At 37.2% G+C, this 18,552-nt stretch overlaps 1 protein-coding gene across 1 annotated transcript; it reads left to right on the top strand.

Moving 5' to 3' along the window:
- Positions 1-5,082: 5,082 nt before the first annotated feature.
- LOC145589413 (biotin--protein ligase 2-like) lies at positions 5,083-18,540 on the top strand. The gene is made up of 9 exons (XM_081645959.1): positions 5,083-5,430; positions 5,524-5,585; positions 6,285-6,554; positions 6,699-6,854; positions 7,283-7,328; positions 8,248-8,314; positions 13,596-13,672; positions 16,228-16,309; positions 18,153-18,540. Exons 1-8 carry the CDS (start codon positions 5,114-5,116, stop codon positions 16,268-16,270), a joined length of 1,038 nt encoding a protein of 345 aa, XP_081502085.1. The 5' UTR covers positions 5,083-5,113; the 3' UTR covers positions 16,271-16,309; positions 18,153-18,540.
- Positions 18,541-18,552: the final 12 nt, after the last annotated feature.

The following is an 18,552-nucleotide window of genomic DNA, read 5'->3' as shown; positions in this document are numbered from 1 at the left end:
AAATTAGAAGATTCGGGAAATACAGACCTAAAAATGCCATTATCAACCATTGCAAAATTCAATGGCGGAACGTAAGAAAGCTCTTCGCCGTTGCCGACGCCGCCATTAACGCCGCCGATTGTCAAGAGGAAGGAGGGAGAACTGTCATCTTCTGTAGTTGAACTGTTGCTTTTCATGATTTTCGACGCCAAAAATTGGGAAACAAAAATCGAAGGAGAGAAAGAGAAGGAGAAGGGAAGAGAAGAAGGAGAAGGGAAAAGAAAACAGCTTGCTGCACAAACACTTAGGTGCGGGTGCCCGCACCCAATAGTTTGCGTAATTAAATATAGAAATATTCTTATTATATTAGGAATTTTTTTTATGTCTTATTAGGCCTCGTTCATTTCACCTTATTTTTGCTGAACTGAAATTATTTTTACTGAAACAAAATTATATTTGCTGAAATTAAATTATTTTTACCGAACTTTAATGAATTTTACAGAACTGAAATTATTTTTGCTGAACTGAAATTATTTTTGATGAACTGGAATTATTTTTTTACTGATTTTCTATTATAATTTTTCTTTAAGATAGCTGAATTTTACTGAACTAATCTTATTTTTACTTAATTGAAATTATTTTTACTGAACTGAAATTAATTTTACCGAACTGAACTTATTTTTACTGAGCTGAACTTATTTTTACTTAATATTATTTTTTTAAGGTGAAGTGAACAGGGCCTTATTGTATCTTTGTATGCCTGCGGAATGAAACGGATATTAGAATGAATGACAACCTAAGTCTCTGGAAAAAATAGTCTAATATGCTCAGGGCCGGCCCGAAGGGGTAGGCCTCGAGTGCGAGTGCCTAGGGCCCACGCCAGAAAGGGGCCCAAAAAAAATCAGTTTGCATAGTTGTAGAATTTTACTTTGTAGTACGTTTTTACTTGTTAGAAAAAAGCTACTTTTTTAAAAAAGATAACTACTGCATTTAGTTAGCAATTAACATTAAATTACTTAGATGTCAGTTAGGTGGAGATAACAATGCAATATACCTCTTCACTTCTTCTAATCTTCAGGATTCTATGAGTATTTGCTCCAAAATATTAATCTTTTCAATTACACCGTTTCATATTCATTCAATTACCGAAATATTATGCAAAGTTATTACTCTAGTATTGTGTATGGAGACTTACTATTCAAATAATATAAGTTATTTTCATTGTCTTATATTTAAAGATATTACTTATAAGAAAATTTGTTACGTAATTAAGAGACCCTTTTCTTACATTATGCCTAGCGCCCATAAATTTCCAGAAACAGGGCTGAATATGGTACTCTGTAAATGTGGTAATCATGTCTCCAACCTCATCAAGGGTGTAAGAAATGTAAGATTATAAGGATCACATTTATAATCTTTTCCAGTAATTATTGAGTAGTAAGCTAAACTTCTCGAGGTTTGATTTTCTTAATAATAAATCATTATCAACGAACTTTTATGCTGTCTGCATTGTGATATTGTCTAGTGCACGTACATAAATCTTTATTGGGCAGACAATTATATTTGTATATTTCATACTTGTATTTGTATCGTACGGTCAACACAATAACTCGGTCAACAGGCAACTGTGGACTTTGGTGATTGGCCAGCGGATTTAAATACCAAGTCAATGTTAAATGTAGTCCATAGGTTCAATTAAAATTTCCGAGTACAAAGTGAACGATAACTTAAATGGTTAGAGTGTTCTTTTAGTTTTCGGAGATTTTGGGATCGATTATCATCATCTGCTCTTATAACTCTTAAAAAAAATAAAAAAATAAAATAAAAATTGAGTACAATTTAAAGGTTCAAAAACTAATCTAACCCAATTTGATATGAAATCGACTTCTAATTTGGACTTATATGGACAAAATGATTTAACATTATTATCTATTAATTATTAATGTTGTTAAATTATTTATTTATTATTGATTATATTTATTATTAATTTGATTAATATTATTATTACTAAACAAAGCAGAGCAGAGTAGAATAGCTCTAAAGAACAAGGCCTAAGAGTTTTAATCGTACATTGTTTATCATCCTTTTTTTCCTTATTTAAAGAAAACTAGTTGTCGGTGTGCACGCTACGCGCACGCCTCCTTAACGCTACGATTATAATAATGTACGTAAGTTTGGTAAAAAAATGAAGGATTTATGTCTTCGTCAACAACAATTACTAGATATATAATGGATCAAATTATGAAGATAATTAAGTTCGTTCTTTTGGGTTGTCATTATATGTTGCTAGACGTAATCAATGATCTTTGGGCTAGTCAAATAATCTAAAGCTCAATAAAATGGATCTTATAAGGTCACATAAAAGGGTGATGGATTGAACAAAAAGAAAGAAGCCCATTATTGGGCTTCATGGAGTGGCCAGCCATATGGGTTTGAAGAGGGAATAGTTTGGGCTTGGTTTTGGACTCCAATTATACATATGATGTATAAATAGAAGCCTTGCCTAAGGTTTGAGATAACACAATTAACCAGTCAATTGAGAATTGACTGGTGAGCAACCAAACCCTAGCCTCACACAATCTCTCTCCTTACTCCCTTCCTCCCACCCGTACAACTAAACTGCCCCCTTGTGCAAGGTGGTGCACGGTGTTGTAGTGGTGTTCGTGGTCGATTTTCCCCCCTCTTCTCCGTAGAAGGTGATTCGAAGTGTTCGTGCCCACTACCTAGCAGTAGTGGAGGTTCAATCCTATCTCGTGGACTAAGTAGAGGAGCAACGCTTGAGGCTCTATTATCTCCCTAATTGACAATCAATCGCTTGTGGAAATCACGTGTCAAAGGTATGTATTATGTGATCCTTTATGTATTATGCTTGTAGATCCTGTTTAGGTGCAAACGAATATGATTCGTGAAATTCTGCATTATAGTACCTAAAACCCAACAAAAATTATAAGTCATTAACCTATTACTAACGTTTAATTAACGAAATGCTTACTACTAATAAGTTCAACAAAAATAATTTCAGTTCATTAAAAAAAAGGCGAAGTGAACGGAGCCTTACTCTGAATAAGGCCTCGTTCACTTCACCTTATTTTTGCTGAACTGAAATTATTTTTACTGAACTGAAATTATTTTTGCTAAACTGAAACTATCTTTACAAGACTGAGGCCCCGTTCACTTCACCTTATATTTGTTGAACTGAAATTATTTTTACTAAACTGAAATTGCATTTGCTGAACTTAAATTATTTTTAATGAACTGAAATTAATTTTACTAAACTTAAATTAATTTTGCTAAACTGAAATTATTTTTACTGATTCTCTATTATATTTTCTTATTAAAGGTACTGATATTTACTGAACTGAAATTATTTTTACTGAACTGAACTTAACTTATTTTTACTGAATTGAAATTATTTTTGCTAAAATGAAATTATTTTTTGCTGAATATTATTTTTTTAAGGTGAAGTGAGCAGGGCCTGAAATTAATTTTACTGAAATGAAATTATTTTTGCTGAACTGAAATTATTTTTATTGATTTTATGTTGTATTTCCTCTTTGAGGTTATTTGTTTTTACTGAACTAAAATTATTTTTAATGAACTAAAATTAATTTACAGAACTGAAATAATTTTTGCTGAATTGAATTTATTTTAACTGAATATTTTTTTTAAGGTGAAGTAAACATGGTCTAATCGGTAGAAAATCTATACTTCTTCATACATCATATGGAATTTGAAATCCAGGAATTGAAATTCTACTAGCTATTTCCCAAACAAATACTTCAGAATTGAATACTAAGGATTCTAAGAATTCAAATTCTGAAATTGAAATTAGTGGTGTCCATAATTTGGATTAAAACTGAAATCCAATCTAATCCAAACCAAACTATCAATTCGGATCGAATCCGAACTTTAAATTGGATCGGTTCGTATTGAGATTTTTTGAAAATTCGGATTTTCGGATTGGATCGAATTGACCCTAATTGGATCCAATCCAAACCAAAAACCAAATTGTAAAATTAAGCTTGTATAAATATGGATTTCTTTGTTTTAAGTTTAGCTCAAATACTTACTATTACATAAAATTAATTAGGGAAACTTTGTATTAAGTAATTAATAACTTGATGTTGAACTATTTATTTTAATCATGATTTTGAAGACTTGTATTTATATTAAAGTTTTATTTTTATAATTGTATTAGGCGCTAATAAATAATATATTATAATTTGGATTTTCGGATCAGATCTAAATAACCGAATTTTCACAAAGTCTTTTATGTGGCTAGCCACTTCACATAATCACATATAAGACAATTAATTAAGTAATAGGGGGTTACGATGATGAGCAAATGAGGTTACCTTAACGCGTTTGTAGGTTACTTAAATGAGAAATAGGGGTTACTCTCTTAAATAAGTGGAATTATTCTTTCATTTTTTAAAACAAGAGAATAGAGGTTACTCGAATGAACAAATGAAGTTACTTATTTCTAAATTACTTGAATTTACTCGTATAAATGAATTTGGATTACTTTTATGGACAACATGAGATTACTCTTATAAAAAATTGAGGTTAATCGTAAATACTCCCTCCGTCCCCAAATGATAGTCCCTTATGGCGTATTTTTAGTCCCAAATTGATAGTCCCATTTGCTTTTTTCAAGTACCATTAATATCAATTTTTTATCAAAATTTCCTCCAATTACAACAATATTTGTGCAAATTTAACTTTCCCATGTAAATTTTGTTTTTCAATGTACTTTTATTACTTTCTCTCTCTACTATTTTACATACCCAATGTAAATTTATATTTTTCAATGTAATTTTACTACTTTTATTTAAGTTTCTTAATTCCCGTGATTTTTGCCCATAAGGGACTATCATTTGGGGACGGAGGGAGTATAAATGAAGATTACTCTTATAAATTAATGTGACCGTACTGTGTGGCTAGCCACATACAAGACTTTTAATTCAGATTAAATCGGATTAGATCGAGAGAGAAATTCGAATCGGATCGAATTGAAAATTGAAAATCAAATTATATTTCGGATTGAATCGAATTTGGGCTAAATCCAAATCGAAAACCGAACCTACAGCCCTAATTGAAATCTTTCATTTGAAATGAATTGAGTATATCCAAAATGTTCCGGGGCTTGAGTTGTCGTTCTCCAAAAGTGAAAGCCATGGAATCCGATCATCTTCTCTTATTTCTCTGCGGAAAATCGTCGGCGGAGAAAGATATTGCTAATTCTCTGTTTTCTAATTCCAATAATAATGGTCAATTTCAATTTCCCAATACGAATGCGAATACATCTCTTCGTCTTCAATCTCACCTCCCCCGACCTACCAACGCATCGTTTAATGTGGATTCCTTCTTCACTTCTCTTTCTACTCGTCGTTTTGGACGCTTTCTCATTTGGTCTCCTCGCTTGCCTTCTACCCACGACGTCGTTTCACAGTATCCCTCTTTCACTTCTCCTTTTCTTTCATTGTTTATTGATACTCTTTCAATCACCATATTCATTATTGTATTTTTTGTGTGATGTAACAGTAATTTCAGTGAGCTTCCTGTTGGATCAGTTTGTGTTGCTGATGTTCAATTCAAAGGCAAAGGTTACTATTTTTTATTTATTTTAAATATCAGCTTTTATCATTTCAATTTGTTCTGCATTTTACATTGATTGCTGTGCTAAGCTTTCACATATAGTTTGTACTGGTTGTAATTTACTCAACATTATAAACTCTAGAATTTGTTATATACACCCGCGTGCACCATACACCCAACTAATCCAAGGTTAGTTTTTGCTCTTCATTTGATGATTAAATGAAAAACAATCATCAAAATGAGTAAAAAATACTCATGGGTGTACCGTATACCCGGGTGTATATAAAAATCTCTCTTGTAACTCATTCACTAAATCAGTGAATTATGCAGCATTTCAAACCCCCTAACACATAACTACTTCATGCTTGTTAATGCCTAACTTTGATCATTAATGTCGTTAAATTATTACTACCTCCAGTTCGCATTACTAGCAACAAAGAAATATTTTATGTCTCACAAATAATACCCTTTTGTTGCGAGTAATGTGAACCAGAGATAGTAAGTTAAATTGAATTAATAAAGTTTTGATATTTAGAAAATAATAGTTGGCACGAATCCAACAAGATCACACGTGCTTGACTTACAGAGTATACATAATTATAAATTGATATTATATAGTATGTTAATTAAATCAAAGTGTTTCATCTAAACAAACGAGGGAATGTGAATCTTGCTGATTTAAGTGTACTTGTTGCTTAAATGTGCAGGAAGGTCAGCAAATGTTTGGGAATCTCCACCAGGTTGTCTTATGTTTTCATTTACACTACAGATGGAGGATGGGCGAATAGTGCCTTTAGTGCAATATATTGCTTCTCTTGCACTTACAGAAGCTATTAAAGGTCTTTGTTTTAACAATGGCCTGCCTCAGTTGGGGGTTAAAATTAAGTGGCCTAATGACCTTTACTTAAATGGCTTAAAGGTTGGTGGGGTACTCTGCACATCCACTTATAAATCGAAGAAATTCAATATCAGTGTGGGTATATGCCGGCAAACCTCTTTTTTCCCTCTTTCAATGGTTATTATAACTCCCTATTGCCATCCTGCTGTAGTTTGATGCAAATGATCTGTTGTATTACTCGTATACCTATATCTTACTTCAAGATCATTGTTTTCTCTTTCAGGGATTGGATTAAATGTAGATAATAAACAGCCGACGACTTGCTTGAATGCAAGGTTGCAACAAATAGCCTCTATGTCCTGCCAACTACGCAAAGAAGACATCTTGGCCTCCTTCTTTAACAAGTTTGAGAATTTTTTTGACCAATTTTTAAGCCAAGGTAAACCAAGTTTTCTCTTTTCAATCTATTTGTAGTTAGCTTTTAGCTCTATTTAGTTTCCTGCCTACTGTCTGTTTAATGTTTATGCCACTTTACCCCTGCTTGTCTGTAGGAGTATATGTGAATTGCTTCAAACTCGATAAAAAGATTTATTACTAGTACAGGTGCTAATGAGCTATAAAATTCACGAATTTTGACAAAAGCTTGAATTTAATCAAATGGATGCATAAAACTCCAAAGAAACCTTAATTATGATAGATCAATCATTCTACAGTGAGTACATATATTTGTGTCATTCTGCATGGAGTAAGATTTAATTGTCTTCCCTCATCTACTCTTTTGATACTTGAGAGGAAAGCTTTATTAGAAATGGTGAAAATTAAAAGGTATTCTTTTGTAGAATACTGATGATTCTATTATTCTTTCAGGTTTCAAACCTTTAGAGGAACTCTACTACAAGACTTGGTTGCACAGGTTAGATGCAGGCCCTATCTTGTCTAAACCTCAATCACAGAAAAATTGCTTATACTGGTTGTCTTATATTGGTTTGCCTCTATAACCCTGTCTTCTTGATTGCTTTCGCAATTTACAAGTATTTGGACATTCATACCCCTTAGTTATTAATGGCTTGTAAGCCTTCCCTGTGGTATTTAGCTAACTAAAAATACTTACTTTGGGGGTATAAACTATTCAGAAGTTTTGGATTTTATAATGTAGGAGCGTTTTTTTGCAAATGCTTTTACTTGTTTTAACTGGATGACATTAGCAAGACAAGGGGGCAAATTGTTGCTGTTGCCTAAATTACGAAGTTGACTGCACTATGCAAGCTTTTATTTCTTACATTTACTGAACAAATGGGTTGAGGGTATTTTATATTTGCAGCCCTCATTAATTATTCAAAACAGGATGCACAAATTTGCATTGGGATCAGGCTTATATATTTGAACTATATAGATCCTCCAAAAGTTTAAGGTGCATGCAGGATTGCAGTTTTAAGGGTTGCAATATAGAGACTGTTGGTCAAGTGTGTATAAATGTAATACTTGAGACACAGCATATTGATCAGCTTCTGTAGTATCTTTAGCTAGAAGTATAGTGTCCTCTGATAGGTTTGTATTCAATAAATATCTTTATTCCCCTGAATTTCTTGATGGATTCTTCTAGGGACAGAATTCCTTGTCAATTTCTGGAGCAGGAATGATTCTCTGCGTCCAAAATGTGAATAATTATTGATTCTAAATGGGCTTTATTTCTGATCATTGCTCATAAAGAAAACATCTTGTAAAAACTCCTGATATAAATCATGTTATGTTTAGTTCTTAATCACCCAATATAGTTCACATTCAAGTATTTAGTTGTATTGACTTGATGTTCTTTTGTTGTATACCTGCAGTGGACAAAGAGTTATTGTACAGGATACACGTGAAGGCCAAACAGTGGATAATGCTGCTACTATTCAGGTAATACCTCAAAGCAATGCATATGCATATACATGTCTATAAAAGGATAACAAAACGCATTGATGAAGAACATCACTTTGATGAAATCCAAGGTGTTCTGGCCACCATTAAAGATTTAGGCAAACAACCGATGCAACCACCGATAACGCAACCAGTCACGGTGGAGGATAAGACGGAGCACGTGTTAAGAGGCAGGGGTGTTCCTGGAATTCGCATCAATAACTGGGAGCCCGGGGGAGGTGGATTATTTTGACGCCACCACCATGACGACCACCAGGAGAATCGAGGAAACTGGAAATTTCGAAAGTTGGACATGCTGGTGTTTGACGGATCCGACCCGGACGGGTGGCTGCTACGAGGTGAGCAGTATTTTCAGTTTAAGGGCTTGCGGAGGCGGAAAAGCTACAAGCAGCGGTGGTGGCTATGGACGGCGACACCTTGCGATGGTACCAGTGGGAACATCGCCGACGGCCCATCGTCCATTGGGAGGACTTGAAATTGCACGTCCTCACGCAATTCCGACCAGTAAATGCGGGCAGCCTCCACGAGCAGTGGTTAGCCGTAACCCTGGTTAGCTCAGTGGTGGAGTACCGGAAAACTGTTATTGAGAAGGCGGCTCCGCTAGCTGATATTCTGGAGAGCCTTATGAAGGGTCAATTCGTTAATGGGTTAAAGGAAGACGTAAAGGCGGAGATCCGAATGCTAAACCCGTTAACCCTAGAAGATGCAATGGATCTTGCGATCCGAGTCGAGGAACGCAACCGGGTCAACGGGCTGAAGAAATCGGGTGGGGCATATTCCAAACCCGGCCTGTACTCATATTTTAATAGGAGCCCTGCTTCAACCTTATTAGGGGTTGGCCAGCCCAAACACCACCTTCCAATTACCGGCCCACTTCTTACCAACCCACTAATTCCAACCCAAACACATACCGAACTAATCCACCAATTAACCCAACTCCACAAAGCTCAACAGCCTCTGTTAATTTCCCAGCTTCAATTTCTCAGAACCACAACAATCACCGCTCATCCCAATTCACCGGCCAAGTGCGGTGGTTGACGGAGCGAGAAATTGCCGAAAAGAAGGCCAAGGGCCTGTGTTTCAGGTGTGATGGTCGTTGGACCGGTCCCACGCATGTGTTTGCGTCAAAGGGTCTTAGCGTCCTTCTAGTGGAGGAAGGGGAGGAGGACGAGAGCAGTGAGCTCGTAGCCATGGAGAACTCAGGCGAGGAGGAGGAAGAGACGCCAACAGCCATCTCCATGAATTCGATCGTGGGCTTAACCAATCCAAAAACAATGTGGCTTAAAGGAGAGATAAGAGGGAGGAGTGTGGTAGTGATGATCGATCTCGGGGCAACCCATAATTTCATATCATTGCAAGCTGTGAAGAATTTGGGGTTGGAGGTGACGGGAGATGCGGCTTTTGGAGTATCATTGGGGAATGGGGAGAATATCAAGGGAAGAGAGCAGTGTTTAGGGGTAAAATTGAAACTCAATGACGAGGTGGAAATCGAGGAGGAGTTTCTACCACTTCAAATAGGTAATTTCGATGTCATTCTCGGTATTCAATGGTTGGAGAAGTTAGGTTTGGTGTTGACAAATTGGAAGCTTCAAGAAATGAGCTTCTCAATGGATGGGAAGGTTGTCACGGTGAAGGGGGACCCGAGCCTTGCAAAAACCGGCATCACTCTCAAGGCCATGGTTAAAACTCTCGAGAAGCATAAGGGGGGTCTGTTAGTCGAAGTAAATAGAATTGAAGGGTAGAAGGGCGAAAAACCAGAGGAGGAAGTGCCATCCTTTTTGAGGAATTTAAAGGAGTGTTTGAGGAACCTAAGGGATCACCTCCAAGTAGGGGGCATGAAAAGTCAATCGTGCTCAAGGAAGGGAGTGATCCCGTTAGTGTCCGGCCCTACCGTTATCCCCAATTTCAAAAAGACAAAATTGAGAAATTAATCGGGGAAATGCTAATGGCCGGGATCATATGTCCCTCTACTAGTCCTTTCTCGAGCTCGGTGTTGTTAGTGAAGAAGAAAGACAGGTCGTGGCGATTTTGTGTGGATTACCGAGCACTCAACAAGGAACCGTGCCCGACAAATATCCAATTCCGGTGATCGATGAACTCTTAGATGAGTTGAATGGGGCCTAAGTGTTCACTAAGCGTGACCTTAAAGCCGGATACCATCAAATACTTGTGAGGCCGTAAGACACACCACAAAACGGCGTTTCGTACATACGAGGGTCATTACGAGTTCTTAAGTTCTTAGTAATGCCCTGTGGGTTAACAAACGCTCCGGCAACATTTCAATCATTGATGAATGATGTTTTTCGGCCCTTTTTACGCAAGTTCGTTCTCGTATTCTTCGATGATATACTTGTGTATAGCCCAAGTCAAGAGACGCATGTAGTTCATGTGAGAGAAGTGCTAAAAATCCTTAAAGAGCACTCACTGTATGCTAATAATAAAAAATGTGAATTTGGCAAAAGTGTGGTAGCCTACTTGGACCACATTATCTCAAAAGAGGGTGTGTTGCTGTAGATCAAAAAAAATTCCAATCCATGATCAAGTGGCCCACTCCTAAATCCTTAAGGGACTTAAGGGGGGTTTTTAGGCCTCACTGGGTATTGTAGGAAGTTCATCTTCCACTATGTCCAAATTGCTCTACCTCTAACCGACCAACTCAAGAAAAATTCCTTTGGGTGGTTTGAGGCGGCGGAGCAGGCTTTCATGAAACTGAAATTAGCCATGACTTCGGCACCCGTATTAATTATGCCAAATTTCACCAAGGCTTTTGTAGTGGAGTCAGATGCGTCCGGGTTCGGGTTAGGCGCGGTTTTGATGCAAGAGGGGAGGCCGGTGGCGTATTATAGCAAAGTGTTAGGGCTAAGCGGTCGGAGTAAGTCCATTTACGAGAAAGAACTAATGGCCGTTTGCCTAGCCGTGCAAAAGTGGAAGCACTACCTCTTAGGGAGGAAATTCATTGTAAGGAGTGACCAACAAAGTCTGAAATTTATCACTCAACACAGGGAAGTGGGGATGGAGTATCAACGGTGGGTCAGAAAGCTAATTGGGTTCGATTTTGAAATTCAGTATAAGCCGGGGGTGGCGAATCGGGTGGCTGACGCCTTGTCACGGCGGGGCAGTGGCGAAGGAGAGTCGGAATTAGGGGCATTAATTGGGAAGCTTTGGACAGAGAGATTAGCGGTGATGGGTGGATACAGGGGCTGACATCGGCAATTGAAAGAGGGGAAGGAAGTCCGGGGTACACGGTGGATGGCTGCCACTTACTGTATAAGGGCAGACTAGTAATACCCCAAAACTCAACCATGAAGCAAGGCATATCACAATTCGCCGGAGGGTGGCCACGAAAGGGAAACTAAGACGTATTTGAGGGTGGCTAGGGAATGGTATTGGCTGGGGATGAGGCGCGAGATTGCAAATTATGTAAGGGAGTGCGTGATTTGTCAATGCAACAAGCACTCACTACAGTCTCCGGCGGGGCTTTTGCAACCCTTGCCGATACCGGAACGGGTGTGGGAGGATATCACAATGGATTTCGTTGAGGGCTTGCCGAAATCCAAGGGAATTGATACGATATTGGTGGTAGTCGATCGATTATCTAAGTATGCTCATTTTTTGGGACTTAAACACCCCTTCACGGCCTTAAGTGTGGTGGGCTTTTTGTGAAATAGGTAGTGAGGCTCCATGGAGTGCCGAGTAGTATTGTATCGGATCAAGATCGAGTATGTGTGAGTGCATTTTGGAAGGAGCTGTTTCGTTTGCAAGGAACGGACCTTAGGCGTAGCACTTCATATCACCCCGAAACTGACGGACACTCAGAGGTGGTGAATAAAAGGCTGGAGACTTACCTCTGGTGCTTTGCGGGGGATCAACCAAAGTCGTGGGCTAGATGGCTATCTTGGGCGGAGTATTCGTACAATACAGCGGTGCATTCCTCAACACACATGACTCCGTTTATGGTGCTGTATGGTCGTGATCCACCATGACTTATTCGGATGGGATGCGGTCAGACCGCGGTGGGCACCATGGAGGAGCTGTTGCAAGAGCGTGATTTAATGTTGGATGAGTTGAAAATTAATTTGCTTAAGGCTCAACATGTAATGAAGTCCAATGCCGACATGAAGCGTAGAGAGGTGGAATTTCAGGTTGGGGATAGAGTATTTCTCAAGCTACAGCCGTATCGTCAACGCTCATTAGCCAAGAGGCCATTCGACAAATTGGCGGCACGATTTTATGGGCCGTTTGAAGTGGTTCAGCGAATTGGGAAAGTGGCATACAAGTTACTACTGCCAGCAGATTGTAGAATCCACCCTGTGTTCCATGTGTCACAATTGAAGCAAGCACTAGGCGATAGTCCTAGCTCACCCAATATTCCCACTCAACTCACACCTGAGCTGGAATTAGTGGTCGAACCGGAGCAAGTGTTGGACAGCAGGCCTAAGCTGGGGAAGACAGAAGGATTCGATGTGTTGATACGGTGGCAGGGGCTGCCAGTGTTCGAGTCTACATGGGAGGATGCTGAGTCCATCAAGGCTAGGTTTCCGGACTTCCACCTTGAGGACAAGGTGGCTCTTTTGGGGGGGAGTGTTGCAACGAACCCAAGTCCACCACCCGTGACACTCACCTACAGCAGACGTCAGAAAAGGCAGCAAGGGCAGACCACCAACAACACAACATACCATGGCAGCAGCAGGAGGAAACAGAGGACCATTAAGCAGGGGACAAGCACCTTTAGCTATTTGTTTGCTACTAGACTAAAGTAGAAAGAAGACAAGAGTAGTACTTGTAGTAATTAAGGCTTTATTGCCAATTCTATGAATGTATTAGCAGTATAAATAGTAGTAGTCTAGGAAGAAGGAGGGCATCCAGAAATTGTATTAAGCAAGTGGAGAGTAATGGCCTAAAGCCATTAACGTTCTTGTACGCAAGCTTTGAGCTTTGTTAATCGAAATTTCAACCATTCGGCCTTATTCTTTTGTGTGAGTGACGCTGTCCGTTGCAAAAAAAAAAAAAAAAAAAAAAAAAAAAAAAAAAAAAAAAAAAAAAAAAAAAAAAAAAAAAAAAAAAAACGGATAACCTAAACATTATATTTTTTAATGATTCCAAACCCACACTTACGAAATCCTATATACGCCACTGCCAGCTTAGGCCCCTAAATATTTGTTTGGCATTAGTATCTAGCAAGTTGTGTTTGTTGGTATCTGCATTGGATATATTGGCATTTTTTTTTTGTTCTTCTACTATATATTGATTTTTCTTGCAGGGATTGACATCATCGGGATATCTATTGGCAATTGGAGATGATGGTCAAATGTGTGAACTTCACCCAGATGGCAATAGGTTTGTCATCATTGATCTTCTTTTTTCCAATGTTGATTAAGTACAAGCTTTCCTAGCATAGAAAACCGGGATGGCTTATTGGCTTTATTTCACAATAGTAGCCTACCTTTTAGAATGCTTTGTGGGAGCAGCTCTCTATAGGTGCCACACTGCAGTTTACCTCCTTCACTTCTATCAGCCTTGTTTGGAAAAGAGGTGAATCCTTTCATTATTGACAAAGGTGTCAAATTGAATAGTGTATCTCTGGTTTTGGTGTAGCGCTGAAAGATAAAAAAATATCACATTGGTAACTTGTAAAGAATGAAACGAGGACGTCTTAGCTGGTTTTTCATGATACTTTTACTGCGGAGTCTTTTGTTCTGCATAATGGCCAAACATTGATCCGCCTGTATGGTAGAGCATGACTTTTCAGTGACTTGGATTTCATATGCTGACTAGGTCTTTCCAAGGTTTCCTTTTGTCTTTTAGAGGTGAAGCATGGGACGAGTTTGCCCACCTTACTGGTGATGGGCCTAATCCAGATAGCAATTAGCACATACTATTTATGAGGCTGTAAAGCAAGCCCTCGAAGATCTTCCAATACCCAGCGAACAATTAGAACTAGTGGATTTGTGGGAGGGTTCTCGGGGCACCAGTACAAGATGTATTATAACCGTCAGTAGGCTTTGGGGACGCATTACCTAGTACCTTGGAAAGCCTGAGTAGAAATCTTTCAAGCTCTAAAACAGCCTATATTGGTAATCTGATCATTAATGAAAATGGACATGAAGTGGCTCATTCTTGCAGAATTTGCAGCCTTTAATCATGAATAATAGAGTAATAGACCCTTCCATTGCCCAATCATAAATGTCAACATTTATTGTGAAGCCTGCAAATGTTAAAACCAATGCTAACCGTCTTGCTAAAGGCTATAACTAATGTCTACATAACTCGGGTTTGATGTTGCTGGTAACTCTCCTACGCTTCTTAGCTACTTTCAGAAGATAATTGTTGTCTGCAGAATGAAGAGTTTTGTATTGATATAGCAGAAGATAAGGCTACCCATGGGACCATTATGAGATTGGGTTTTAGATGTGAGTAGATCCAATGGGAGGCCTTATGGTGGTCACTTAATCACCACTCTTATGTGACACCATGGAGACCTTTATTGGACCCTGGTAGAAAGCCTTCTTGGCCAAAAGTGAAGTGCAATCTCCATGGGTCTTTACTAGCCTCCTGCAGTCTATAGAGGACTATTTAACCTTTACATATTGTGGATACATGCATTGTGATAATTTTTTGCAACTTTTCACCATTTTCTTTTGGTAGTTTTCTGCTCTCAAGCTGTGTATATCAATTACTTTTAGATCAAAAATCTATAATATCCTTTGAATTTAAAATTTTATACTCGTGATCATTAGTATCAAATCTGTAATTAATGGGACTGAACGTATTGATTTTGAACCCATATTCGGGAGTGATACCCAATAGCATGTTGTTGCCACAAGCAGAGTTCCACTCTATTTCTAGGAAATCTCCTAATTCCTCCAAAGCATCATTTCCCTTTAGCATAATGCCTTTCAAGCAGGTGAAAGCAATGACATTGTGCATCATTGAGTGACGGAGGATTATATTGTGAGAGGATACCCTTTAATTGTTTGTGAACCATGATACATGTAAGTGGTGTGCTATGTATGTGAGTGTTTTGAATATTGGTTCAAATTCTCTTTCAAGGAATGTTAAGGACTTATCTCCCTTCTCCACACATCCCACTGATCCTTGGAAAACAACTTTATGATATCAATTTATTATTAACAGGAATACAACAAAAAATATTGGTATATGTTCTTTTTATATCCTGGATAATTAGAAGAATTATTTCATGGATTGGAAAGACAAGAAGTTTATAAATGATGTAAGATTGAATTTTTTTTTTGAATCTAATTATTATTCTCATGTTCTGTTGATGATATCAAAGAACAAGTATTATTAGAAGAAAAGAATAAAAGTTGATGTCATTATTATTAGAGGCCATTAGCATAAGGCAGACAATTGTTGTCAAAATAATTAGAGTATTATGACAAAGAAGAATCAATTGTGTGGGTTTGCATAGGCAGGAAAATATAGGAGGTTATTAGTCTTATTACCAATATTACATGATCTCCTGTTGTCTTCATATTGAAAGAATCGGAAGAGGTTGAGAAGTTTGATAATGGCTTCAATCCAAATTTTTTTATAATATTAAAATTTGAAGCTCCTTGCAAATTGTTATTATATTATGCTAAGGAGACGTGCCAAATTATTTCTTTTCCTCAAAATTATTATGCTACTCTTTTTGGTGGGTTGGTAGACCGGCTACGTTTATTATTGACCATTCATCTTATTCTGTATTAGCACCTGTGATTTCTAATTGCTTCTTTTTAGATTAATCATTCAAAGTTTCTCCAACTTAGTTTACATGAATTGTTGTTAAAGACTGTCATTGCAGTCAACAACTTTTAATTTGATGATTCAGTTATATCTTTTAAGTTTTGTCAGTTAATGACTAATATACTTAATTTTATCCTTCGTGGCAGCCTTGACTTCTTCAAAGGACTAGTCAGACACAAATTGAGTTGAAGAGTGCTCTACCATTCTTTTTCATATGCTATTTATGAGGTTGTTTTCTTTCCCTCTCTTTTTTATTTATTTATTAAAAGATACAATTAAAACAGTGTTAGATCTTGCCTTTTTATTTGTGCGTGTAGTAGTGCAATCCTGTTCAGAGTCGGATTTAATGTATTTTTTGAAGCATATCAGATATCATTGATTTGAATTATTTATGGTGTCTATATTCAACCTAGATCTGATTATATTTCTTTTGCCACAATTTGGAATATGTTGACCAATGTTTTGGTGGTACAGAATGACAAAATAAATAACATCAAGGGGGATGTGCCTGGGTTAGTTGCTTGTGTACTTGATATTTGGTTGCATTAGCTATTGGCGTGTTTAATTGTTGTAAGTCAAAGTTTCATCCGTAGTTAATGTCATCAAGCAACTTTGTTCGATCTGACCCTATCCATTTGTCTGTTGAACTGACTGCCCTGACTTTGCTGTTTTCTATAAGAGTAAAAGCTTACAATTATTTACTCCGTCAGTCTGGAAGTACAGTTAGAGGTGGTCCATAAAGTACTTAGATAGCATTTGTGACTGACTTCATCACACCCACGGTCCACACTTGTGTACTTATATCTAAAAATATGGTTTGGAGTACCTCCCTCATCCTTTTTTGTTTGGCTCGTTTTTCTTTTTAGGATGTCCTTTAAATATTGTCTTGTAATAATGACTATGAAAGACCATTAATTTATTCTCACATTCACAATATTATGTTAGGCTCAAACAATTGGGTATCCTTGAGCTGTTGTTCTGGGCAAGAGCCTGTCCCAAAACAACTGAAAAATAGACGGCAGTCTGTTACGATACAAGTAACGAGTAACGTGCATATAACAATAATGCTTCCTATGTTAGATTATCATGATATTATGAGATGATACTAGATGGGTATAGGCGTTGAGATAAGCCCTGAGAGTAGCCGTAGTACCCAGTTTTGTTTGTATTGCAGACTTGAAGTCTTATGAAGTATCTTGTGGGCACCAATTTCAAGTACAACCAAGTCATTTATATTGAAAATGACTTGGTTGTACTTGTATGAGGAAGGTGGCCTCAGCCTTTAGAAATTTGACCTTAGGGTTCGTCATTTTCCTTACCTCGGAAAAAAGAATAACTAATGAAAATACATAAATAATAATAGTATGATTATATAAATGTGGGTAAATAGATGATAACAGTAAGACAAAAATGGAAACAATGGAGAATTATTGGGGCAGTTTGTTTAACAGAAGAAGAAGAGTTTGATTCATCCTCATGGACATTCTTGTCTTGGTCTGGTTTAGTCACATGGGACTTGTACAGTAACAAAATGGTGGACCAAATTTCAACTCAAGCATAAAGCTTCTGTTGCTTTCAAATCCCAGTTACCCTATGCATTTATTTGAAGTTGCCCAATGCCCACCACTAATTTCTGTGATTAAATCTCTGAATACTCTTTTTTAGCTTCTTTCTCCTTTTATCAAATTAATTTTAAATTGTTGTTTCACTTCAACAGTTGTGCATGTCAAACTTGCTTGTTCAAAGTCCATCTCTAGTCATTGAAGAAACTTAAGATTACTTTGTTATGTGTTATGAAGTAAATAATTGGTTAAGCGTAAGCCGAACAAACTAATGAACTTTTCGTGAATAATCCGAAGTACAGCAACATTTATTATAGATTTTGACAGCAAATCTTTCTTCCCATCTAAGCCAGAATTCTAGAGTGACATGCGTAATGGCAGTTTACATGTACTATACAAGAAATATATTCTAGAAATAACAAGATAGTGAGATATAGAATGCTGAAGGTGATGCCTGAAACAGGTGATCTAATAAAAAGTAGTACATGGTATTTATGTTGCACCTGCAGGCTGCAGGAGTGAGATTGAGCTGGAAAGCGACTCAAAAAAGGACCAATTGTTGTTTGGCAGAGTGAGGCAGCAGCCAAGAATTGAAGATAGAGAGAGAAATCTCTGGAATCAGATCCTAATCGTCTTTGTTGGGTAGTATTAGCATTTCAATTTCATCAATCAAACAGATCAACTATTCATATCAACTGAACCTGATTCGCCTTCTAGTACTATTTTCTTTTGTCAGGGATGTATTCTCTTCTCTTCCATAGTTTTTTGTTTTACATCATTAGTATTAAGTATGTAGTATTATATTAATAATCATATTATTCGCGCTTTTTTGGTTTTGGCTACTTTGTTCTTTTATGTTGTACATGAATAAATTAATTATTAAACTTTGTACACCAATTGTGATAAGTG

This window comes from Chenopodium album, chromosome 17, assembly GCF_948465745.1.
Source record: "Chenopodium album chromosome 17, dcCheAlbu1.1, whole genome shotgun sequence".
NCBI lineage: Eukaryota > Viridiplantae > Streptophyta > Magnoliopsida > Caryophyllales > Amaranthaceae > Chenopodium > Chenopodium album.
This window is presented reverse-complemented; position numbering and strand designations above follow the sequence as displayed.